The 25741-nt window shown below is 44.7% G+C and overlaps 2 protein-coding genes, 1 long non-coding RNA gene and 1 other non-coding gene across 4 annotated transcripts in view; 1 reads left to right on the top strand and 3 right to left on the bottom strand.

The window, feature by feature from the left end:
• Positions 1 to 25741, bottom strand: part of LOC144670421 (uncharacterized) — a 918626-nt gene that overhangs the window by 483687 nt on the left and 409198 nt on the right. The gene's annotated exons all lie outside the window — the stretch shown is intronic.
• LOC144670217 (histone H1-like) lies at positions 621 to 1599 on the top strand. The gene is made up of 2 exons (XM_078532703.1): positions 621 to 1190; positions 1579 to 1599. Exons 1-2 carry the CDS (start codon positions 621 to 623, stop codon positions 1597 to 1599), a joined length of 591 nt encoding a protein of 196 aa, XP_078388829.1.
• Positions 8493 to 8876, bottom strand: LOC144670434 (histone H2B 7-like). The gene has a single exon (XM_078532921.1). It carries the CDS (start codon positions 8874 to 8876, stop codon positions 8499 to 8501), a length of 378 nt encoding a protein of 125 aa, XP_078389047.1. The 3' UTR covers positions 8493 to 8498.
• Positions 21438 to 21519, bottom strand: trnas-gcu (transfer RNA serine (anticodon GCU)). Its single transcript has one exon. It is a non-coding gene; the product is annotated as a tRNA-Ser (tRNA).

Genomic DNA, 25741 nt, shown 5'->3' with positions numbered 1-25741 from the left:
GAGAAAATGGAGTCAAGATAGCAAGAAATGAGTTCCGTGGGGCAGGAACAGGCTGACGGTGACATTGTATCAGCGAGAGTGTGTTAAAGGGGCGGGCGGGTTAGACTAATGTCACTGTGTTTGTGTGTCCGGCCTCAGCGCCAGATTTCCGAGTCATTCTTGTATAAAATCATAACATTTCCCTGTCATAAGATCGCGATGCTCCCCTACTCAGCCCTGAAGAGAGAATTTAAGGGAAATATTTCGTTAATTTCAAGATTTCAGTGGAAACACAGAGAAGAAGTCAGCGCTCGGCTGAGAGGGCGCGATCAAAGCAGCAAAGAAACGGGTTTAAATCGAAATTGCTGCCTTTAATTCGGATGGAACTTTCTCGACAACAAAGATTCGGATTTTGTTAACAGAAGGAAGCGAGTGTGGGAATCTGAAATGTCCAATTTGAAGTGGAATTGGGGAGTTTATGAGGAGAGAGAAACACAGAGAGGCTGGAGGAGCCGGGAGCTGACAGCAGGTTGTCTCTGCCCCGTCCGCTCTCTGTCTTTAAGTTGCTCTGAGCCGCCACCACTGCTTTCATTTCTGATCCAGTTCTGACTGTCAGAGAGATTTTCCACACAGTCTCGGATATGACTGATACTGCAGCCGCCGAAACGGCTCCTCCAGCCGCTGCCGCTCAAGTCAAATCTCCCAAGAAGAAGAAGGCGGCTTCCCGATCGAAGGCAGCCGGTCCCAAGTTAGGCGAACAGATCCTCAAGATTGTGGCGGGTTGCAGCGATCGCAAGGGGATGTCCCTGGCCGCGATAAAGAAAGCTTTGTCTGGCAGCGGTGTCGATGTGGGGAAGCTCGGCTCCCAGATCAGGCTAAGTATCAGGAGGAAGGTGGAGAGCGGCTCCCTGGTGCAGGTAAAGGGACAGGGCGCCTCCGGCTCCTTCAAAATCCCTAAGAAGGAATCCCAGGGGAAAGTGGGAAAGAAGGAGAAGAAACCAACAGCCAAGAAAACTTTAGTCAAGAAACCAGCGGCCAAGAAAGTGAAAACAAAGAAACCAGCAGCTAAGAAATCTCCAGCCAGGAAAGTAACAGCCAAGAAATCCCCAGCGAAGAAAGCAACAGTCAAGAAAACAAGCAGCAAGAAGGCGGCAACTCCAAAAAAGGCGGTGAAGAAAGCAGCGCTGAAGAAAAAATCTCCCGCCAAGAAGGTGACGGGCGGAAAGGCTTTAAAAAAAGTGGATAAATCGAAGGCCAAGCCCAAAGTGAAAGCAGCAAAGGCTAAGAAAGCAGCGCCAGGAAAGAAATGAAACCAGCCGAGCAAATTGTAAACCTCTGAACACAAAGGCTCTTCTCAGAGCCGCCCACGTCTCTCAGGAAAGAGCTGATCCCCAAATCAAATGTCCCTGTCCCGGCGCTGGGAGCAGGTTTCACACTGAAATGATTTATATTAAATTGAAAATTCCCGGTATCTCACTGACATGCACTATACCCAGCCTCTCCCCCAATCTGCAATAAAACAGAGCGGTGTCCGTGCCCCATTGTAACTGGGGATTTGTTCAGCTGCTCTGTCAGTTTCTGCTCGTTTCCTTTTCACAGATTCAGGGTGAGAGTGTGTAAGACAGTAACCCGGGCGGAGTAACCCCGCGTTACAACTCAAAGCCCAACACATGAGTTTGTCTAATTCAGCTGGAGTGAGGTGTCGGTAAACTGCTCAACCCTCCTGGAGGGGAGGTGTGTGGGAATAGAGCAGAAGCTGGGAGTGAAGGGGAAACAGGCGGATTTGATGGTGTATAGTGTATGTACTTGGGCTGGAATATTACAGAATTTTATTTGTAAAGCTCTGCATTTAAAAGCTGCGGGTTTCGAGAACCGTTGAACATGAAGCCCCAGTATATAAGTTTTGTGCCGATCGCTGTGTTAACTTCCATTGTCGACAATCTAAAAACAAATGTCGGTTCGAGCAGGCAGGAGGCGGAGCTGGATTATCAAAGACATTCCTCTGTTCTGTCTGTCACTCTTCTCGTCACTGCCCCGCCCCGCCCCTCACTCTGTAACTTTCTCAGTCAGGTCGGGGCGGGCTGTATAAAAGAGGAACAGAACCAGCTCATCTCTCATTTTCAGCAGAGATCTGAGTGAAGAATTATAATGTCTGGCAGAGGGAAAGGAGGCAAAGGACTGGGGAAAGGCGGAGCAAAGCGGCACCGCAAAGTGCTTCGTGATAATATCCAGGGTATCACCAAACCAGCAATCCGCCGCCTGGCTCGCCGTGGCGGCGTCAAGCGGATCTCGGGTTTGATCTATGAGGAGACTCGCGGGGTGCTGAAGGTTTACCTGGAGAATGTGATCAGGGATGCGGTCACCTACACTGAACACGCCAAGCGCAAGACGGTCACTGCCATGGATGTGGTGTACGCTCTGAAACGCCAGGGCCGCACACTCTATGGTTTCGGCGGCTGAACAACTCGACCCTTTCTACCAAACACACAACAAAGGCTCTTTTAAGAGCCACCCAAAACGCCACATTAAGAGCACTGACCTGGGAACGGGAGAGAGAAATTTAAAGATGAATCAAACACATCCTCTTTCAGTCATTAGTTCATTTATTAAGGTTGTTGATGTCTTAAGTGGGGAGTGGAGCGGTGTATTACCTCCTTAGACCCCACTCTCCCACTCCGGTATAGTGGAAAAATGACTCACCCCATTTGCTCTTAAACATCATGAACTGTATGGGTTTTATTTCTGTCACGGTACAACAGATATTTATGTGTGAGAACCGGAACTGTCGGCCATCACGTTGATTTCGCCCATCAATAGCTTTCTACCCGCCTGTTATAAACAGATCAGGTAAAGAATCCGAATAGAAAGCGGATTGTAAGGCATGTCGGGCCATTTCATACTAGTGTCTTGTGAAGCGAAGCTAGTACTTTTAACAAAAGTGCTGGAAAAACTCAGCAGGTCTGGCAGCATCTGTGTGGGGACAGAGTTACCGTTCCGAATGGGCATGACGCTTCTTCAGAGCCAGAATGAAATGAGTTCACACAGTGAGCAGCCCTTTCACAGACTCTGTGAGTGGCTCTGAAAAGAGCCTTTGGGTTATTAGATTAAAGAATGGCCGCTTCACTTGGTTTTCGAGCCCGCAGAGGCGCTGCTATTCTTGGGTAGCAGCACGGCCTGGATATTAGGCAGCACCCCGCCCTGAGCGATGGTCACCCCTCCCAGCAGCTTGTTGAGCTCCTCGTCATTGCGGACGGCCAGCTGCAGGTGTCTGGGGATGATGCGGGTCTTCTTGTTGTCCCGGGCCGCGTTACCAGCCAGCTCGAGGATTTCAGCCGTCAGATACTCGAGCACAGCAGCCAGATAGACCGGGGCTCCGGCACCCACACGCTCAGCATAGTTGCCCTTTCTCAGGAGCCTGTGAACACGGCCCACCGGGAACTGCAGTCCAGCCCGGGAGGAGCGAGACTTGGCCTTGGAGCGAACTTTACCGCCGGTCTTTCCTCTTCCAGACTTTTTTTTTGTAAAAATATACTTTATTCATAAAATATCTTCAATCACATTCAAAACCATTTCAAAAACAACATTACAAGGGTACAATCCAGGTTAAACTTTTACAAAATGTATCACCAGGTGCATCAGTACAAACAATATTACAATCATTTACAGCCTTTCATTTTGATCTGTACAGCCCGAGGGGCTCTAAACAGTTCCCAGTCTCTCGGTGCGCTGTGGTAGAAAGGTCTTAGACAGCGACCCTTCCCCATTGCGCCTTTGCGGCAGCTGCCCCAAGCATTAGTGCGTCCCTCAGCACGTAGTCCTGGACTTTGGATTGTGCCAGTCCGCAACAATCGGTCGGGGACAACTCTTTGTGCTGGAAGACCAACAAGTTTCGGGCAGACCAAAGCGCATCTTTCACCGAGTTGATGATCCTCCAGCTGCAGTCGATGTTTGTCTCGGTGTGTGTCCCTGGGAACAGCCCGTAGAGCACAGAGTCCTGTGTCACAGAACTGCTCGGGATGAACCTCGACAGCAACCACTGCATCTCTCTCCAGACTTTCTTTGCGAAGGCACAATCCACAAGGAGGTGAACAACGGTCTCTTCCCCACCACAGCCACCTCGACGGCAACGTGCAGAGGGGGTGAGCCTCCTGGCGTGTAGGAAGGATCTGACGGGGAGGGCCTTTCTCACCACCAGCCAAGCTACGTCTTGGTGCTTGTTGGAAAGTTCTGGCGATGAGGCATTCTGCCAAATGACTTTGACAGTCTGCTCGGGGAACCATCCCACAGGGTCCACCCTCTCCTTTTCCCTCAGGGCCTCTAGGACGTTACGTGCTGACCACTGCCTGATGGACTTGTGGTCAAAGGACATTTCCACAATCTCACAAACACTTTCACAGAGAATGAGGAAATCCTCTCACATTCGCTTCTCTTATAGCTTCGGGAGGAATGATGCTGCGGGCATTGCTGATTGGTCACTTTGTGCTGCGTCTCATAATGTTGTTCATATCACCAATCAGATATCTGCTGAACTCACCAATCCGGAGACTCCACGGAGTGAGGGCGGAAAATAACGGCGCCAAATTATCAGATTCCAACAGTTTTTTTTCAAATGTTAAATGCCCACCAAACGGAAGGCAACAAAATAAAATTGAAAATTGTACTAATCGGCAATGATTACTTCATTTTTAAAGTGCAGAAATGCAAGAATCTCCCTTTCCCAAATATACAGTTTATCTGTCCGATTCTGATTTTCGGTCTGTGTTTATCTATATCTGAAAACAAGCCGGAAATAACCGCGCCAAATTTACAGAATCCAAACTTTTTTTCATTCAACATCGAAAAGACCGCCGATATATTTATAAAACAAGAAATAGATTTCATATTGAAAGGCACATTAATATTTGACTCGGTCTGACGGCAAAGTTGTAAAAATATCCCGTCCCTAATGGGAATATTTCACATTTTATCCCGAGTTCCAGATTCGATTTTGGAATCCGGGATCCATTCGGGGTTAATTTCGATTCTTTCTTAACACACAACAAAGGCTCTTTTCAGAGCCACCCACCGCCTCACAGAGAGAGCAGAGACCTGGGAACTGGAGCTGGGATGGGCTGTGATCGGGAATGTTAGTGTCTGACTTGTTCTGACGGGGAATGTACTGAGAATCTCAGTTTGCTCGTTGTTTATTTACCCGGATGTCACATTCTGCACTGACACTGAAAAGTCTCTCCACTGATTCATGTTTACGAAAGGTTTTGTTCTGGATGAATTAAGAGTCGGATAGTAAAGACTCTATTGTTACTAATAATAAAGTATTAGTAATCCGTCGGTTCCTCTGACATCAGCCGTTTAATCCGTCAGTGGAGTTGAGGTTACAATCAGATCAGCCATGATCTCACTGAATGGCGGAGCCGGCTTGAAGGGCTGAGTGGCCTCCTCCTGCTCTTTATCCCAATATTCGCACGTATGTTCGTCATGACTCAGACCGGGAATAGGGGGAGATTCCAGTCGCTCCCTTTCCCCGCTCTTTATCGGCATGAACAGCACAAAATGAGGACAATGGGAAGGGGTCTGATGCCCCCAGCACCGTTTCTATTTCATTACCCATTCCAGCCCCAGGAGCGAGCGGAGGTTTTTATGGTCGGTTGTGCTGTAGGGAGCAATGGACATTCAGCACTGACTTTACACAGTTCAAACAACAGACTGGTGTTTCTGTCCAATAATGAGCAGATTCACCAGGATGATGCCGGGTTTAAAAATTGCCGGCACAGGTTGAATGAACTGGAATTTCATTGGGATTAGGAAATAGTGAGAGTGAAAAATCGTATTTTTAATTTTACAAAAAGGGAAGAACGAAGTCTATTGTCGAAACGGGAAACGGCTGCAAAAAAGGCGGAATTTTTGAAACGGGCAATTAAAAACAACTCGACCAATGGTGACATGAATTACCAGGGATTAGTTCATTGGTTAGATTTTGGATAAAAGTCCCTGGGCGTAAGGCTGCAGCCAATTACTGTTCGGGGCGGTTCCTCACAGAGTTTAAAAAGGCGGATTGTAGAGCAGACTGTATTAATAGATCTTGCATCTCAGATTGTGGTGAATCTGTTCAGAAAATGGCCAGAAATGGCCAGGACCAAGCAGACAGCGCGCAAATCGACCGGAGGGAAAGCTCCCCGCAAACAGCTGGCTACTAAAGCGGCCCGGAAGAGCGCTCCAGCCACGGGCGGAGTGAAGAAGCCTCATCGCTACAGACCCGGCACTGTGGCTCTGAGGGAGATCCGCCGCTACCAGAAATCCACCGAACTGCTCATCCGCAAACTGCCCTTCCAGCGCCTGGTGCGAGAGATCGCTCAGGATTTCAAGACAGACCTGCGCTTTCAGAGCTCGGCCGTCATGGCCCTGCAGGAGGCCAGCGAGGCTTACCTGGTGGGGCTCTTTGAGGACACCAACCTGTGCGCCATCCACGCTAAGCGAGTCACGATCATGCCCAAAGACATCCAGCTGGCCCGCCGCATCCGCGGGGAACGCGCCTAAAAACCGGCTTCAGCACCAAGTACAACAACGGCTCTTTTAAGAGCCACTAAATCGACAAATGAAAGAGCTGCGATCTCCTGTTAAACACACCAGCTCTTACCCCGCTCGATGATAATTGATTCTCTCTTGCACCAGTTCCTTTGTTTTGTGGACATCGCTCTTGTAGAATTGCGAGATTACCGACGATGCCGTTGTCAATTGTAGCGCAGATTAGAACTTCCGAATAGATCTGGGATTCTTTTTCATTGCATTGCGGCATTTAAAGTGCGTGCATAAATAAATCCCTTGTGCAGGGTGAGGTGCGATTTGGAAGTTAATACCCATTGTCATTATAAGGCTACACTATGTACATGAAGCGAGTGTCCGAGAGTAACCCTCCAGTGCTCGGATATAGTTGATGGTTGTCATTAGTCACAGTTATACAGCAAAGAAACAGGCCGCTCGTGTTCGTGCCGGACTGACAATCCTTAATTAATCCTTGCCTCTCCAAGTGGAAATTAATTCTGTCCCTCAGAAACTTTTTCAAAAGATTCCCTACCACTGATGTTAGATTCACTGGCCTATAGTTCTCTGGTTTTTCCCTGCCACCCTTCTTGAATAATGGTGCCCATTTACTGTCCTCCAGTCCTTTCACCTCTCCTGTGATCAGAGAAGATTTGAAAATTAATATCAGGGTCCTTGCAATCTCCTCCCTTGCCTCCCGCAGCAGCCTGGGATCCATCTCATCTGCCCTAATAGGATGCTATTGCACTAGAGAGGTCATAACATTATACAGCACAGAAACAGGCCCGTCTGCCCATCCTATCCCTGCCGGCCATCTAATCCTTTTCTCCGGCACTTGGCCCGTAGCCCTGTATGCTCTGGTGTTTCGAGTGCTTATCTAAATACTTCTCAAACGCAATGAGAGTTCCTGCTTCGCCATTATATAGTGGTGCACAATCACTTACAAATTCGGAATGCAGCGGACAGATGACAGGTCACCCTTTCACTGATCCTGTAAGTGGCTCTGAAAAGAGCCTTTGTGTTATTAGATCCACGGAGTGAGGGCGGAAAAGACCGGCGCCAAATGATCAAATTCCAACTGTTCTTTTTTTCAAATGCCTAAAGCCCGCCAAAATGTAATGCAACGAACAAAGGAGAGTATCGCTGTCTCTTTCCCTAGTCTAGTTTGTCATAATCAGTCTGAGTTTATCTGTATCTAAAACAAGTTGAAAATAACGGCGCCAAGATTATAGAATCCAAGCAATAGTTTTTATTCGACATCGAAAACTCCGCCGATATATTTATAAAACAAGAAATCTATTTCATAAAGAGAAAAACAATCTTTAGTAGCTAACTCGGTCTGAGGACAAAGTTTTTAAAATATCCGTCCCTGATGGGAATATTTCACATTTTATCCCAAGTTCCAGATTCGCTTTAAAATCCAAGGGTCCATTTGCGGTTAATTTCGTTCCTATTTGAAATCCGCTAACTAGCGGCCTTAAAGCCTCTCCACATCGTTCTACAAACGGACGGTATATTGTAGATATGCGTGAGCCAAAAGTGAACATTGTTTGTGTAAATTTGCCAGCGTTGAGACTGAGGGTTCCTACACATCTGAGGCTGATAGGAAATGAACTGATCGATTATTGAGACCAAACTTGACCAGAACTGGAAACTGATGCATTTGCGCTCTATTCTCTCTCTCTCCAAAGCCAGGGAAAGGGGCCGAATATGAACGCGTCTGAGAACAAAGCGCAGAGGGTCAGCGGGCAGTCATTAATTAATGGAGAATTATAAACAAGACCCAATGACCGACCAGGCGATAAATCTACATTACCTAGAATATCTGTACTGAAGGCTGATTAAAATAACAGTTCGAAACTTATCATAATCGATACATAACAAATTAAAAAATAGAGATGATATAGCTTTTTCGGAGAGATTGTGGGTGGCTCTTAAAAGAGCCGTTGTGTTTCGAGTGTTCTTCAGTCCATTGCGGGGTTTTACTTGGAGCTGGTGTACTTGGTCACCGCCTTTGTCCCTTCCGACACGGCGTGCTTGGCCAGTTCCCCGGGCAGCAGCAGGCGCACGGCGGTCTGGATCTCCCGGGAGCTGATGGTGCTGCGCTTGTTGTAATGGGCCAGGCGGGAAGCCTCACCCGCGATTCGCTCGAAAATATCGTTCACGAACGAGTTCATGATGCTCATGGCCTTGGAGGAGATGCCGGTGTCGGGGTGAACCTGCTTCATCACTTTGTAGATGTAGATGGAGTAACTTTCTTTCCTGGATCTTTTCCTCTTCTTGTCGCCCTTCGCGGGCAACTTTTTCTGCGCTTTCTTGGCGCCCTTCTTGGAAACCTGCGCTTTCTTCTCATCAACCATGATCACAATCAGCTTCAGACACAGAATAACTCAAAGCGCCGTCGAAACTCGCATTTTATAGACAAAACCCGAGACTTATGCTAATGAAGGATGGGTGAATGTCATGTTCCCGATTGGCTATTTCACAATGAGGTCAATTCGTGATGTTTTGCATGTTTCTGATTAGTGAGTTTAAAAACACAATCACATTTATTGGTCCTTCAATCCACAAACTCTCTCAGCAGTCAAACCTTCCTTTCCCGTTGCCCGCCCCATCCGCCCTAATCCCAGACTTCCTCATTCCCTCTGCCGCACCAGCACATTCTCTATACTGGGAATACGACATCACTCTATAATCCTGCTGATGCTGTTCATACATTTTCCCTTCCTCACCAGGACCAACTGCTCTTCTTTACTTCCAACCTTCAGCAGGACAGAGCATTCCCGAATATTAGGGGACAGGCAGGGGCTCATGTGGTCTTTGCTGTGCATGTGAGGGTGAAATAAGTTTGATAGCCACAAGTCCCACATGTGACATTGATATCGCGGCAATAACAGCATTCAATATTTCTGGCTAAAAACTATTCAGGAAAGCCTAGTCACCAAAACAAAAAACAGCACGGAGGGTGAAGAGGGGATTGCATTGATCAAATAAACTATTATAATGCTGGAGAGTGATGATGTCACTGAGGGGGATCAAACACATCATCTATTTGGTTATGTTTAGGGAACAAAGCAAGATCTAGTCCACAACAGGATACAATCATTCTGTTAAAAATAACTTCTCTGTAGGCTACGCGATTGTGGGTTTCATTCTCTGACTATCATTATGTGCTTTTTCAGTGAGGATTATAAACCCTATCTCTCGGTCTATGATCAGAGATATAGAGATTTAATTCATAACTTGCAATCTCTTAAAAATGTCTGTTTATTTTCCTCTATATTATTCCGTTTTCAAGTGAGTGTTGCACTTACAATGTGCCTCTCAGTCCCGGGATATTGTTCCGCATTTCATTCAGCACACGCTGTTTTTATTTAAAATTATTTTTATAATTATTTTTCTCTCTGTACTGCTCTAGTCTTTGGTATGCCTGTGTGTTTTTTCTCTGCACATGTTAATGTCTGCCATGTGAGTGGGTTTTTAATCTGTCCAAGTCAATCTTTGGTATAAGTGTGTGGCATTTTCCCATCCCTGTCATTTTATTATTTGGAGTGTGTCTCTACAACTGTTTCTCAAGGCCTCAGTTAGTTGTTTTGGTCTGACCCCCATCGAGATTGATAAACTTTGAAATGTATTTGAGTTCCCAGTGAACATCTCAAAGGATCACACATTAGGGGTTCACAATTTAAGACTTATACTTTAACAGACTGAAATCAACATTGATTAAACGTCACTCAGTCAGTAACTAATACACAGAGATACAGAAAAGATCCCCCTCCCACTTAACTTCCTAACGTGACTGAAAATCAAATGCCAGTGTATGGTCTGTACTCAATACCTGATAAGCTCCGCTAGTGATCAATGGACTATCTGTCAGTTCTCGATATGTTAATTTGGATTTTAATCTGTACAAGACATTTTCTTGGTTAATATGATGGTATTATTCCCTAACCCTCTGTTTCTGGCATCAAGGGTGTTTTAAAAACTCTGTAGCTCTCAGCCTGTGGTATGACTGTATGGCTTTACACTGAATATGTTACTAACTGTAATGCAAGTGTTGTTTTTACTCTGTATATGTCAGTGTGTGAAAGATCTGTGTTGTACTCTGTACCTGTCAGACTTTATGAAGTGTGGCAGTGTGTTTTCATCCACTCCTGCCAAGCTATTGTATGCAGCTGCATTATTTTGTTTTGTTTTGAGCAGTTTCTGATAACTGAAATTATAATCGTATCTGTCCTCCTCACTTTCCGGCTCATTGAGTTTTATTTTGCTCTGGACCTGTCAGTTTCTGGTATATGAGTGCTGGATAATACTGTACTGACTGCCACTGGTATGTCAATATGTGTTTTTCCCTGACTCTGTCAGTTTCTGTCACGTTTGTGTTGGCTTTAATTTGTAACAGGGAGTTTCTGATAAATGAGGTGAGTTTGGATCTGTACCTGCCCGTTTCTGGTGTGTCATGTGTCCTTGGTTTTCACTCTGTGCCTGCTCAACACTGTTATGAGAACCTGGGCTTTATTGCACATGTCACTTTCAGATGAATGATTGTGAATGATAATCTGTACCACTTAGTTTGTTATAGGCACGTTGACTATTTACTTATTGCCAATTTCTGTTAGGTGAGTGCCTCTTTTTCTCTCTCCCTGTCACTTACTGCTCCACTAAATGGTGGTTTAGCTTTTGATCTTTCAATTGTTGATATGTGAATTTGGGTTTTCCTTTGTACTTGGCAATTTCTGACATGGAAGAGGGGCTTAACTCTGCATCAGTTAATTTCTGGCATGTGGATTTGGGATCACTGTTAACCTGTCAGAGACTGATAAATTATTTTGTATTTGCACTTTACAAGTTAGTCTGTAATATATGGATCTGGATTCTGCTGAGTACCTGCCAGGTACAGCTATTTAAGTATTCGTTTCACTCTGCACATGTCAGTTTTTACTCTGCAAGAAAGATCATTCTTCTATGCCTTTTATATTCTGGCAAGTTTATTTAGCATCATTCTGTATCTATCAGTTTATTTTTGGTTTCACTCTGTAACTGCCTGTTTCCAAACTGATTCTGTACCTGTCAGTTTTACAATACAAATATGTATTATTCTGTACCTGTTTTTGGCCCCAATAATAGATTGTGGGTTTTAATCCCTATTTCCCTGTCTCTGGGATGTGGATGTAAATGTAAATATTACTTGGTACTTGATTTGTGAAAGTGTGTTTTTTTTTATTTTCCCTGTCTGTTCCTCACATTTGAATGTGGATCTTACCATGTACCTCTCAGTTATTGGAATGTGAGTAAGGGTAATTATACTTTATCTTTAATCTATGACAAGTAAGTTTGCTCTTTTTTTCTGTCAGTCTGATCATCATTCAGTGATGGTTAGTTTATGATAAATGTGTTCAAGGTACATTTTATAACCAGTTACAATATTACTGTGGCTTCAAAAACAGATCAGAGCCTCTCTGCAGCTAGTGATTGGCCTCCTAGTCCCCCAAAGCCTTTCCATGACCTAAAAACCACAAGTCAGATCAGAGATGGAATATTCTGCACTGGCTTGGATAAGTGCACCTCCAACAATACGAAATAATCTTGAAAACATCCATAAAGCAGTGGATTTGACTTTCACACCATTCACCAGCTTAAGCTTTTACTCCCTTAACCACTAGTGAACAGTGAGTACCATCTATGAGACACACTGCAACAACTTGGTAAAGTAGAGTGCAGGACTCAGACTTTAACTCTCAATCTGTTGTGCAGAATGAGATTAATGGTGTGTGTCTCAGTCTTGGGTGCCTTATATGAAAGAAATTTGAATTGTGTATTTGGCTGTCTATGGTTATTGGGAATGTGTGAGATGAATTGTGCACCTGTCAGAATAGAACATGATTGTGTGACTCATGGACTATGTCAGTCTCCACTACTGTACGTTAATATGGGGCCAATTCTGCCCCTGCCTGTGTCTGGAAGTGAAAGTGAGTTTGACCTTGGTTCTGCAATCGTCAGTCTTTGAGTGCCTGATTCATACTGTTTATATCAGTCTTTGGTGCTGCCTCTGTCTGTTGTTTTTCTTTTGCACCTGTCAGTCTGTGGTGCTGTGTGGAACTTCAGGATTAATTATATTAATGTCATTTTCTGATACTCTGTGTGTGTGGAATACATTGTGTATCATTATTGCTCTTATTAATTGAGAAAGTGTGTTTCCTTCTGTGCTTTCACTATCCTGTGTACTGTGATCGTGTTGCATTAATTCTATATTGCTAGCATCTTGTATAGTATGTCAATGTGTGTTTTTGTTCTCTGTATCACTCAGTCTCTGTTACTGCTTGCAAGAGTGCAATTGATTCTACCTGGTACTATCTGTGAGATTGAGATCCCTTCTGAATTTGTCAACATCTGGAACTAAATTTGAACTTGAAGTTGATACTGATCCTGTCAAACACTTTGAGTGAGTTTTTTTGAGTGCCAACCTGCTGCAATATTTTGTGACTGTTGGACTGACTCTATGTTTTTCAGGCTTTTTTCTTATGTTTTTGTGTATGACTGTGGTTTGAGCTCTACATTTCAATTGCTGATACCCTGTATGAAGTAGGATTAATTCAGTACTTTTCAGTTTCTGGAACATTATGTGAGCGTGGACACGCTTCCAATGTGAGTGTGGATTAACTCAGTTTTCATCAGCACCTTGCTGACAGTGAGTACGTGATTTATTCAAGCTCTCTCTGTCTCTACTGTTGTATGCAAATGTACTAGTCTCTTTATGTTTTTCAGTGCCTGGTACAGTGCATGAGTTCAAGGTTAACTTGTACCAGTCAGTATCTGGTACTTAATGTGATTGTGGGATTCTTTCTGTATTTTCTAATCTCCACTACTCCATGTTCATGAGATTATTTTTCTACCCTTCAGTTTCAGGTAGTATAAATGACTGTGGTATTTATTATATGGTTTTCAGTCCTGGTTATTTCTATGACCCTGGGCTCCATTCTGGATTATTCAGCCTCTGGTACAGCATGTGGATGTAAGAATAATTCTGTATTTGTCATTCTCTGACATGTTTTGCAATTCCTTTATTTTCATCAATCTATTGGGAGTAGGTTTTTGTGGGATTAGTTTAACCTCTGTGATTCTCTGGTTATCAGTGTGAGTGTAGGATTCATTCTGTTTCTTTGTGCCTCTGGTGTTGTATGTAAGTGTGTGATAATTCTGTGCCTGGACTATACATGCGCCTCAGGTATCATGTTGGAAAATATTTGTTTAACACCCTCTTAATGTATCAATGTATGTTTACCTTGACATTTAATTTATTATATGGAATTGATATATTTTATAGCCATAGGTTATATTCAGTAGCTGTGTGGGAGTTGTCAAATGGTATTTAATTTGTAGCTCTGTGAAAACAATTGTGAATGGTAACATCCACGTCAATTGGGTACATAGCCTGGTATGTAATTCCTGCAGTTTGTAGCAAAGGAATTGCTGTTGAATCATCTTAATCATGGTGAGACTTTTTGGGTTGGTATGCAATATGTAGCCCTATCTAAATTATGAGGCAATTAATTGCAAATTATTCATTATGTTACAATCAGTTAGTTGTTGTCATTTCTAGCTAAGGTTTTTTTTAAATTTAATTTGTGATCAAGGTGACTCAGTGTATTTACATCTGCCGCTGGGCGTGAATTATTTTTAATCCTGTGGTTGATGTTAGCTGGGTTGGATGGGAATGAAAAGAAAATCAGCTTTGTCTGCTCTGTTGAATCTGGGATTGAAAAGTTGTCTCTTACCTTGGGAACAGTGTGGGACTGAACACTCATTTTCTTTGTGAGAGTGGATCTAATGAGCTGTCAGTATCTTGTGCATTGTGAGTGATGCTGTACCTGCTTCGTGTTGGAACTGGCTTGGTGACATTTCCCTTATGCCGAGGAATAATCTGGTTCCTCCAAATATTTGCCTGCAAAAAGAAAAATAACTCATTTAACCTAAGAATAGATGAAATAAAAGATAGAAAAATTATCAATATAACCTTTCAAATAAAAATCATTAGGAACCATCGGATAATTAAACCTTTTAGCACAAACAATGCCTGACTCCACTGCAGTAAGACACCAATCTGCTTCTGCTGACTGGGTGATTTGAACGATTTTACAACAATTTTGTGACATTCAGAAACAGCCAAATCCATGCACTGCTCCCTGAGTTGAGTTGTCCGATGGAGCTTTTGCTCGGGTCATGTTTCTAATTCCCGCTCCCATTTGAACTAAGTATCCAACCGCAAACAAGCAGCCGCTGTTTTAAATGTGTCCGTCACACGTCTCACCTGCTACCTGCAATAGATTTTGTTTGTACAACTTTTCTCATCATTTTTGTGCAGTTATTTTTTCCACTGTTCATTGTTCAATAACAACAAACAGTGGGAGACGGGAACTAAACGAGGAACCTTGACTGCGGTTTGGGGAGAGAGAACAGCAATGAGCTTCAATAGCGAGTTCTTGCCATTCTGTCTCCCTGGCCCTGTTCAGACACTGGCTGAGAATTGTCTCTCCCTTCCCCCCGCTTACTCCATGTTCCGGGACCAGATCCTGTCCCACTGGGCCGATTGCAAACAGACCCCGACTCCCCCGAACGTGCCCGGCAGTCAATCCCAATCTCTGAGCATCTCTGCGGACGCGGTCCCAAATCGATGTGCTGCTGGAAGCAGATGCTGTTTGTTCACTTACCCGCGGAGCCGCGATGTCTCCGGTCGCTGCTGAATGAAACCATCTTCCACTCACTGAGTGAATGACGCTCAGGGACTGGGTTGGGGGAGGGGTGCGCATGCGCTCTTCGCCTTATGACGACACTGTGGGGGCGGGGTGTGGGTTATTCCGCGCGTGCGCAGATCTCTGCAACAATCCAGCGGCCTGAAATTAACGGGAACTTTCCCCATTTGAACCTCATCAAAGAAAGAAGAAAATTTCCGAACCTGGAGTGGGCGTTGGGTAGTTGTGGGCGTGTAACCAATAGCGTGGGAGCTATATCGTGGGGCCTATATGCTACAATTAAATACATCCTCCCCTGCCCTCCCCATTCTCTATACTGAAGGGACAATCGCCTCCGCGACCGCTGCTCCCCCGCCAATATCCCCCCGACTTTTCACCGCGCCTTTCTATGCAAATGCAGAAGACACAACGTCAGCTTTTTACCTCCTCAAAATCCAAATATCTCTTCCAAGTGAAACAATGATGCACTTGTTGTAATTTTCAGTTTAATGTAGTGTGTTTGCAGGTGATGCTGTTCCCATGCGTCTGCTGCCCTTGTTCTTCTCGCCAGCAGGAGTCGAGCTTTTGGACTGAGCTGTGGAAGGAAAATTAATGTCTGGAGTGGGATTTATACCCACGACTCGACAGAAAATGGGGACCGAAAGATGCCTTAAACCGCTCGAACATCCTAACTCAATTGAGCAGTGTAATGGGATACCAATCTATTGCGCTCTTCACAAACGGTTTGAATTCTATTTTCATCTTCATTGTATTTAAAACTCGATGTGATTTTCCTTTTATCAGCACCTGTCAGGTTCCTGTATCTGAGTCCCATCCTTCCCCAAGCCGCCGGGGGGTGAGGAGCTTCTCATTGCTGCATTGCTCTGTTTGCTCAAATCAACAAAGACCCAATTCCCGCCCGACCCGTTCCTCACACGAAGGCGATGAGAGTGTAAGATCTGAGCGACGTGAAGTATCCAATTGGAGAGTTACATCCTGGCGACAGGAAAAAAAACTCTCCACAGCTGGTTTGGGACCTGCTGAATATTCCCCGCATTTCCTGTTTCTAATGTTGTGCCTTCATTACAGGAGTTATATTTTACTGACAACCCAAAACTTGTCCCTCGGGGCAGCTCCAGCCATCGCTTTTCTGTGATCTTCTCACACACAAGTTCGCACTTCACTTTCCAACTCACATGTTTTAAAGTCGGCTGTTTTCACATGGAATGGATTTCAAACCCGCCGCCCACTGACGTCTCAGGCAGTCTAAGCGTTTCTGAGGAATCCGCAAAGGCAAGCGGATCACAGAGTCTGTTAGAGAATATGAGGCTTTAATCCACACTCACTTACAGTAGCACTGAGTGATGATGAGTTAATAACACACACACAGAGAGAAACGCATAAACAGCGCCAATGAGAGATTCGGAATGATGAGATTCAGAAACTCCATTACAATGCCATAGAATAAAACGCACAGAATAACTGCCAGACTCATTTACAGTACCGGAAGCTGACTGTCTGAACTAATCAATTGTACATGTACAGTTCCCCTGACAGGCTCAACATTGACCCAACTCTCATAGAGAACCTGAAACAAGTTACAGACTGAATAATGCGAAATAATTTGGTATCAGAGATTCAGAAATGAAGTAATGTCACTGGACGAGTAATCCAGCGATCCCAGGTTCATGCACTGAGAATATGTGTTCAAATCCCACCACAGCAGCTGGAGAATTTGAATTCTGAGTATCTCAGTGATAGAGGCCATGAAACCATCATCGATTGTCACAAAAAAAAAATCCGGTTCACTGATGTCCTTTTGGGAAGGAAAGCTGCCAACCTTACCGGGCCAACATGTGACTCTGGACCGACAGCAACTTGGTTAAATTTTATCTAACCTCTGATAGCACTATGGGTGTTGAGACACCACATGGATTGTGGATCAAGAAGACAACTCACCACCACGTTCTCAACGGCATTGAAGGATGGTCAAGGACTTCTGGCCTCTCCTCACAACTACCATATCCCGTGCATGAATAAAAAAAAATCCAGCCAATCAGTAAAAGACTCGTTTATGCAAACCCCCTGTTTTCTGCCAGCCAGCAAATCTTCCATCAACGGTAACATGTTACCCCCTACACCATGAGCTCCCCCCACTCACAACACACACACACACAATAGCATTTGATGAGGCACCTTGTCAAATGCCTTCTGGAAATACAAGTTCAGTACGTCTACAAGTTCCTGTTCATTCACCGCACATGTTCCTCCTTCAACAGACTCTAATAAATTGGTTCAATATGATTTCCCTTTCACTAAACAATGTTGACACTCTCTTATTAACTTTAAAAAGAGTATTTGACGACCGGTTCCATGACATTGTCGATAGGACTGAGCATTGCACAGTACTTGTGGAGACAAGGTCCCATCTTCACATTGTGTTAAGTGGCACAGACACCTTGTTAAATGGGATCAATTTTGAACAGATATAGGACATCAAAACGGGTCACCCGTGAATTAATGAGGGCCATCAGCAGCAGCAGAATTGTATTCGACCATAATTGCTCAACCCATGGCCTGGCATATCACCCACACTAATATGCCCATCAAGCAGGGCAATCAACCTCTATTCCGAGGGTCTGCCTAATAATAAGAAGATACCAGAGACATTTTGCTTCTGAATTAGTCCCAATTTCCCTAACAGTAATGGTGGCTGATAGATACAGAATGATTCCCACTTTGACATTCAGTGCCACTGGCTGATTCAGAATTTATCCCAACGCTTAGTGTGGGATCCACCGGGGTCATTCAGCTCCTGACTGCACTGCAGCCTTGGCTGAAACATGGAGAAAAGAGCTGAACTCAGTGGGCGAAGTGACAGTGACTGCCCTTGACATCAAGGCAACATCTGACAGGTAACATCATGACTCCAGGAAGGAAATATTTTCCCACAGAAAACATCTTCACAGAGCAGAGAATATCTTTACACAACAGGAAACACCTTTACCGAACAGAGAAAATATTTGCACAAGGTGGATCAGAGTTACACAGGCGGGGTCACTTTTGCACAACAGGGATGCATTTTACACAAACACAGTGAAGATGTGTCAGCGGAAGGATCACACTTCCAAGACAGGAAGAACAGTTGCAAAGCATGAGCACATTTACACAACAGGGAATACATTTAAAAACAGGGTCTATCTTTATGAAACAAAAAACACCTTTTCATGAATGATCAGTTTCTCCTTCTCAGTATCTTGCTGGTTTGCTCGGTAGCTTTTCCTGTCAGCCATTGTGTGTGTTCTGACAGTTTCTTACTGTTTTTCTGTGTGTCTTTCTCTGCCTGTTGCATTCGAGGTAGCGGAAGTGGATTTGTGGAGCGAGGGTGAACTTCCCAATAGGTGTGCTCTTGTTTAAAAGGTACTGAGGAAGTGAATAGGTGTTTGGCTATCAAACAACAGTAATAGGCAGTAGAAAATTGTGCCTCGGTGGAGACTGGCTTTGCAGAAGCGTGCTGGCCTCCTAACCCAGCGATCGATGGATTGAAACCATACTCAGTTTATTTATTATTCCCATTAACACCAAAAATAAACATTTGGCTGCGACACAAAATCACCTCTGAATTTAATTTATGGTAAATTTACATCAGCTTCTTGCTTCCAGTAAACACTTCAATCTGTAACCAATCTCTCAAATCGTTTTATTTCCCACAGGGAGGGAGCAGAAGTGGTGCAAAAATAAACCAGCCGAGGATTTCCCCTTTCTCTCAGCCCATTTCAGGCCATGGTCCGAATGGCCTTCCCTTGCTCTCTATCACTCTATGATTAACAGAGGAACAAAAATAATCTTAACTGGAAATGATATAATGAAGTTTATGTATATGAGCTTCAGTATGTCCGATCTACAGAACAACCTGCAATAATTCCCATAAGTGTTTGGACAGCATCGTCCTGCTTGAGATATGGACCATCGAGAAGGGCATTAGTATCAGCATAGCGGAAACAGACACGTCAAAGACACAGTTAATCATTATTTGGACAGACATGATCGTTCATTCTTAATCGCTTATTTAAAATATGGAATTCCATCCCCAATATCACCATGAACTGGTAAGGTTTCGTCGCTTCAGGTTTGCATTACAGACACATGGAACACAATACATTTGTGAGTGTCTCTGGTCATTGAACTGATGATGCGCGGAGCTCTAAGCTTTTACTCATTGACCTTCGCAAGAGTTGATCCAGTTTTGACGGTGACTTGTTCTCTGGTGTTGATTTACTCGAATTCCTCACCTGATTTCTCTGCTGTCCAATGAAGCTCACTCAGCAGAGTTTTTAATAATAATTTGATTTTTCCTCACAGGATTTCAAACACCGCGTTTTTGGACAAATTGTTCAAGAAATTTGCACACATCGTGGGTCCAGGAAAAGCAATGTGATAAAGACAAGATAATCTGTTTTGAAGCGATGTCGATTGAGGGACAAATGTTGTCTCTGACACCATGGAATAACCCCCTACCCCTCTCCGAAATTGTGCCATGGTATATTTTACTTGAGAAGGCAGATGGCACCTCAGTTCACCACATCATCTAAAAGTTGGCACCACTGATCACGCATTCACTCTGCACTGCGCTAGAGTGTCAGCCTGAATTTGTGTCAGGATTCTGGCGTGAGTTTTAAACTCACAACCTCCTGATCGTAAAATGCAAGAGAACAACTGACTGGATCATAATTCACAGCATAGCAAAGGCGACAGAAGACATTTCACTCCAAGGAGCGGTAGAAGTAGATTGACAATTGAAGAAATGTCACAGACAATGAGAGGTAGACACCCACAGTTGAAAGAGACGGGATTGTTATCACAGCAGGGGGAGAGAGTTTAACAGGAATTTCGATTCCCAGTGCTTCTTGTCATCTCCCCTGTAAAAGCTAGATGCCCCCATGGTTTGCACACTTCCCGCCAGACTAAATAACGAAGCTAGAATATAATTTAATCATTGTAAAATTTCCAATCAGATCAACCCTTAAACATTGATATTCAAGGTATTACAGAGAAATTCGAGACAATATGTCTGCCATAACTTGGGTCTGATATCACAATGGTAATTTCAGATTTCATTTCTGCATATCGCCGTCCCATACAGAAACAGGATTTAAATTCACGCGTGGGAAGCACAATGGATTAGCAGCCTTAAACTCTGGACCAACTCGTCACATGCATTACACTTATTAACGATGTCATGTAGTTTTAGCATCCATGAACTGTTGAACTAAATGATCCTCTTTGGCACAGGTCCCGAATATTCAGTCAGATGTTCAAAAATGGAAATGGAGTTTCGGTCAGCAGACGAAATTCCCATCGCGTCAGTTCAGGGAATGATGTGAATGGACTAATGCGAAACACTTCAACACTATGCCCAACATGTCTCTGCACAGTGTGAAAACCCACTGCGGAAAGACTGAAACAGACAAACATTTCGCAGCAAAAACAAACCCCTCCCAGAGATTCCTCAAAGAGGAATCCATCGACCCACGGAACATACACTTCCTGACCGACATTGACTCATCATTGAGACACATGTATTGCCTCCTGTCTGGCTTCATTCCGTGAGGGTATAGAAAGTATATTGTTTCAGTTCCCTGGAACAGATTAACGAGAAGTTCTTGTGTTTCACTGAGATATCCTGGTTTGATTTTCTTTTAAAGTCACAGAGTGTTTGAACATTCAACACGTCTGTCAATCACAGGACTGATGAAAGGTTCAATCAATGAGATATGCCGTCTCCTTTTTCCATCTTATTTCCTGGGGTGTGAGCATCGATCGCAAGGCCAGCATTTGTAGCCAAATCGCCAATTGCCCTTGAACTGTGTGGCTTGCTCAGCGGGTTGTTTGCAGTCACCTGTCGGCTCGACCAGGTAATGATTGCAGAATCAGTGAACCAGCTTGCTTTTACGACAATCGATGATTGATCATTGGGATTAGAGCTTAAATTCCACCAGCAGCCATGATGGGAAATGAACCCATGTCTCCCGGAAGTTTCACTTTGCAATTGCCTTCTATGAATTATTAGCCCAGTGACGTTATCACTGCGCGACCGCCTCTGCAAACTGGCTTCGCAAATTTAACATCAGTGATTTCAGACACACCTTAAGCAAAATCTCCGCACTTGCGAAGAAGCAGTTGATAAAGTAACGACGAGAGTGGGATTTGAATTCACGCGTGCACAGCACAATGGATTAGCAGTCCATCGCCTTAACCTCTCGGCCACCTCGTCACGAAACTCGAATTTATTAAACTTCCTTCTATACTTTTTTGCATTCATTAACTGTTGAAATAAATGCTCCTCTTTTGTACAGGTCCTGAATATTCAGCCACATCTCTAATTATGGAAATGTAGTTTGTCAATAAAATAAATTTCCATCACATCAGATCAGGAACTGTGGTAAATGGACTGATGTGAATCACTTCAATATTTCAACATGATATTCAACATGTTTCTACACAGTGTGAAAATCCACCGCGGAAAGTCCGGGACATACATTAAATTGGAAGCAAAAAGAAACTCTTCCTGGCTCACTGCAAGCACCGGAACACAACCGGAATGCGGTAAATTAAAATGAAACTGTGGGCCGTCGAACTCTGCCGTTCTGTTTGACCTTTCAGTCAAGGCTGTAACTGATTAAAATCAGCCTCGGACTGAACCCACAAGGGGAGAGTTGCCTTATTTGACGAATTAGGAGAAACGTTCTTGATGCTTTGTATTCATTTTCTTCGCATGTGTTGAAGTGATTTATTCTCTGCAATAAATTCCCGGATGTTCAAACCTGGTCCTGATTTCCCCAACTGGCACCACCTCGAGCACACGAAGGAATGTGTTAAAATGCTGTGTGGGTTCGCCCGGGAATTGAACCCGGGTAACTCTCATATGTTAAATCAACATGGTTCTCAAAGCGAAAACCGCACCCCTAGACCAAAGAGCCAGCTTTCACTTGGAGAGTATTAAACATGTCCTTTCATTGTCACCCACAGGCTATCAACAAAATACTGTGGATGCTGGAAATCTTTTGGAATGTATTAGAAACCCCGGGTACGACTCCAAACAGTGGAGAGTTTCCCTCCTTATGTAAATTGACTTTAGTTTTGCTGGGTTTCTCAATGCCACACTCTGCCAAATGCTCCTGTATAGTCAACTGCAGTCTCTTGCACATGACGTCTCGAGTTCAGCCCTTTTGTCCATATTTGGATCAAGGCTGCAGTGAGGTCGGGAGCTGAGTGACCCTGGCGGAAACAACATTGAACTTCAGTGAGCAGGTGATTGGTGAGTTGGCGCCGCATGATCGCACTGTCGAAGAGAGAGCAATATGGTTGACTCTTAAATGCCCTCTGAAATGGCCTACCAAGCCTCTCAGTTGTAACAACCGCTACAAAGTCACAAAAAAGGAATGAAACCGGACGGACCACGCGGCATCGAACTCGGCACCGGCAATCTCAGCCCTGTAAACCCTGCAAAGTCCTCCTTACTAAAACCTAGGGGCTAGTGCAGAAACTGGGAGAGCTGCCTCACAGTCTAGGCAAGCAACAGCCAGACATAATGATCCTCACGGGATCATAACTTACAGATAATTCCCCAGACACGACCGTCACCATCCCTGGGTATGTCCTGTCCCACCGGAAGGACAGGCCCAGCAGAGATGGTGGCACAGTGACATACAGTCGGGAGGCTGTTGCCCTGGGATTCCTCAACATCGACTCCGGGATCCATGAAGTCTCATGGCATCAGGTCAAAAATGGGCAAGGAAACCTGCTGATTGCCACATACCGCCCTCGCTCCGCTAATGAATCCGTGTTCCTCCATGTTGAACACCTCTTGGAGGAAACACTGAGGGTGGCAAGGGCACAGAATGTCCTCTGAGTGTGGGGCTTTAATGTGCATATCCAAAAGTGGCTCGGTAGCACCATTACTGATCAAGCTGAGCGAGGCCTAAATGACATTGCTGCGAGACTGGGTCTGCGGCAGGTACTGAGGGAACCAACAAGAGGGAAAATCATACTTGACCTCATCCTCACCAATCTGCCTGCCGCAGATGCATCTGTCCACGACATTTCGGTTGGCATGGCCACTGCACAGATGTTGTGGAGACGAAGCCCCGCCTTCACATTGGGGACAGTCTCCATCGTGTTCTGTGGCGCTACTGCCGTGCTAAACGGGATAGGTTGCGAACAGATTTAGCAACACAAGGTTGGTCATCCATGAGACCCTGTGAGCGATCACCAGCAGCAGAATTGCATTCAAACACAATATGAAAAATCATGGGCTGGCATATCCCCCACTTTATCATTACCACCAGGCCAGGATATCTACCCTGGTTCAATGAAGACTGAGGAGGGCATGTCAGAAGCTGCACCAGGCTTACCTAAATCTGAGCTGTCCACCTGGTGAAGCTATAATACAAGACTATTTGCGTGCCAAACAACATTAACAACAAGTGATAGACAGAGCTAAGCGATGTAGCGGATCAGATCTAAGCTCTACAGAACTGTCACATCCAGTCGGGAATGCTGGGGGACAATTAAACAAATCACTGGAGGAGGAGAATCCACAAATATCCCCATCCTCAATATTGGAGGAACCCAGCACATCAGTGCAAAAGATAACATTTGCTACAATCTCCAGCCAGAAGTGCCGAGTGGATGATCCATCTCGCCCTCCTCCGGAGGTCCCCAGCATCCCAGATGCCAGTCTTCAGCCAATTCGATTCACTCCACATGATATCAAGAAACAGCTGGAGTCACGAGATAGTGCAAAGGCAATGGGCCCTGACAATATTCTGGCAATAGTACTGAATGCTTGTACCCCAGAACTTGCCGTACCCCCAGCCAAGCTATTCCATTGCAACTGCCACACTGGCACCTACCCGGCTATGTGGAAAACTGCCCAGGTATTTCCTGTACACAAAAAGCAGGACAAATCCAACCCGGCCAATTACCTCCCCATCAGTCAACTCTCGATCATCAGTTATGTAATGGAAGGGGTCAGCAATAGTAATATCAAGCGGCACTTGCTTAGCAATAACCTACTCACTGACGCCCGGTTTGGATTCTGCCAGAGCCACCAAGCTCCTGGCTTCGTTACAGCCTCTGATCAAACATAGACAAAAGAGCTGAACTCCTGAGCTGAGGTGAGAGTGACTGCCCTCGGCAGCAAGGCCGTATTTGACCGAGTGTGGCATCAAGGAGCCCTCGGAAAACTGGAGTCAAAGGGGATCAGGGAGAAAACTCCACTGGTTGGATTCATACCTAATGCAAAGGAAGATGGTTGTGGTTGTTGACAGTCAGTCATCTCAGCTCCAGGACGTCACTGCAGGAGTTACTCAGGGTAATGTTCTCGGCCCAACCATCTTCAGTTGCTTCATCAATGACCTTCCTTCTATCATAAGGTCAGAAGTGGAGATGTTCACTGGATCGGGTGCTGGAAAGTGGATTTTAATTGAGCGATTAGTATTTTTCATATTTTTTTCTGTCCAGGCAAGATGTGCTGAATGGCCTCTTTCTGCGCAGTAACTTTTCTATGGTTCTATCTGCCGCTTATCCGCCCATTCCACCAACCTGCCTATGTCTTTGAGAAGGTCTACTGAATTTCTATAGCTCTTTTCGCAACCACAGGACAGTCAAAAATATTTTACAGACAGTGACGATTTTTAAAATGTAGTCACTGTTCAAATTGCTGAAGTTTTGAACCGTCTGTTCGACAATGTCAGAAATTCCCATTTTGGGAATGGGAAACACGTATCATTGGTGTAGATCTTTGATGCAACAGATAGTGTTAGACTTGCAATCGATCTAAACAGAGACATTTAAAAGATGTGGGTTCGAATGTTTTAGATAAGCATTGAAGAAAGTCAGCAAGAGGTTTATCAATATTCTCAGAAAATAGAAACTGCCGTCCTGAACTTCCTTCTATACAGGTCACTCCCCACTTTCCCATCTGAACCACTCAGCAGACGAAAACTCATCACCATCTCAGGACAAAACAAAAATCTTCGAAAGATGCTGACGAGAGTCAGTCTGCTCAGCCCTCAGACAGACTTCAACTGGACATATACAGCCTCCTCGGTAACAGTCATCTTTCCAGACTGTTTCTGGCAGACAGCGCTAAACACAGATGATGTGAGTCTGCACCACTGAATACCAAGACCAACGCGGTTATCACAGCTGTAATGGACAGCTCCTGTTGCAGTTTTAGTTCAGACAGTGGGACATTATCACAGGCGCTCTGTCAGGATGCATGTTCCTTCAAACAGGTTTCCAGCTGGCAACATGGAATGAGCGGCTGTGTGAACATTAGTGGTTCAGGGGGAGATTTCTCACTGGCCCGACTGGAGTTCCAGTTCCATTCCCAGACATCCCCCTTTCGCTTTCAGAATCCAACTCTGACCTCTTGATCCTTTAAACTTTTCATTTTTTCATCATTGGCGGCCACGTCTTCAGTTGCCTGA

This window comes from Cetorhinus maximus, chromosome 31, assembly GCF_964194155.1.
Source record: "Cetorhinus maximus chromosome 31, sCetMax3.hap1.1, whole genome shotgun sequence".
Classification (NCBI taxonomy): Eukaryota; Metazoa; Chordata; class Chondrichthyes; order Lamniformes; family Cetorhinidae; genus Cetorhinus; species Cetorhinus maximus.
This window is presented reverse-complemented; position numbering and strand designations above follow the sequence as displayed.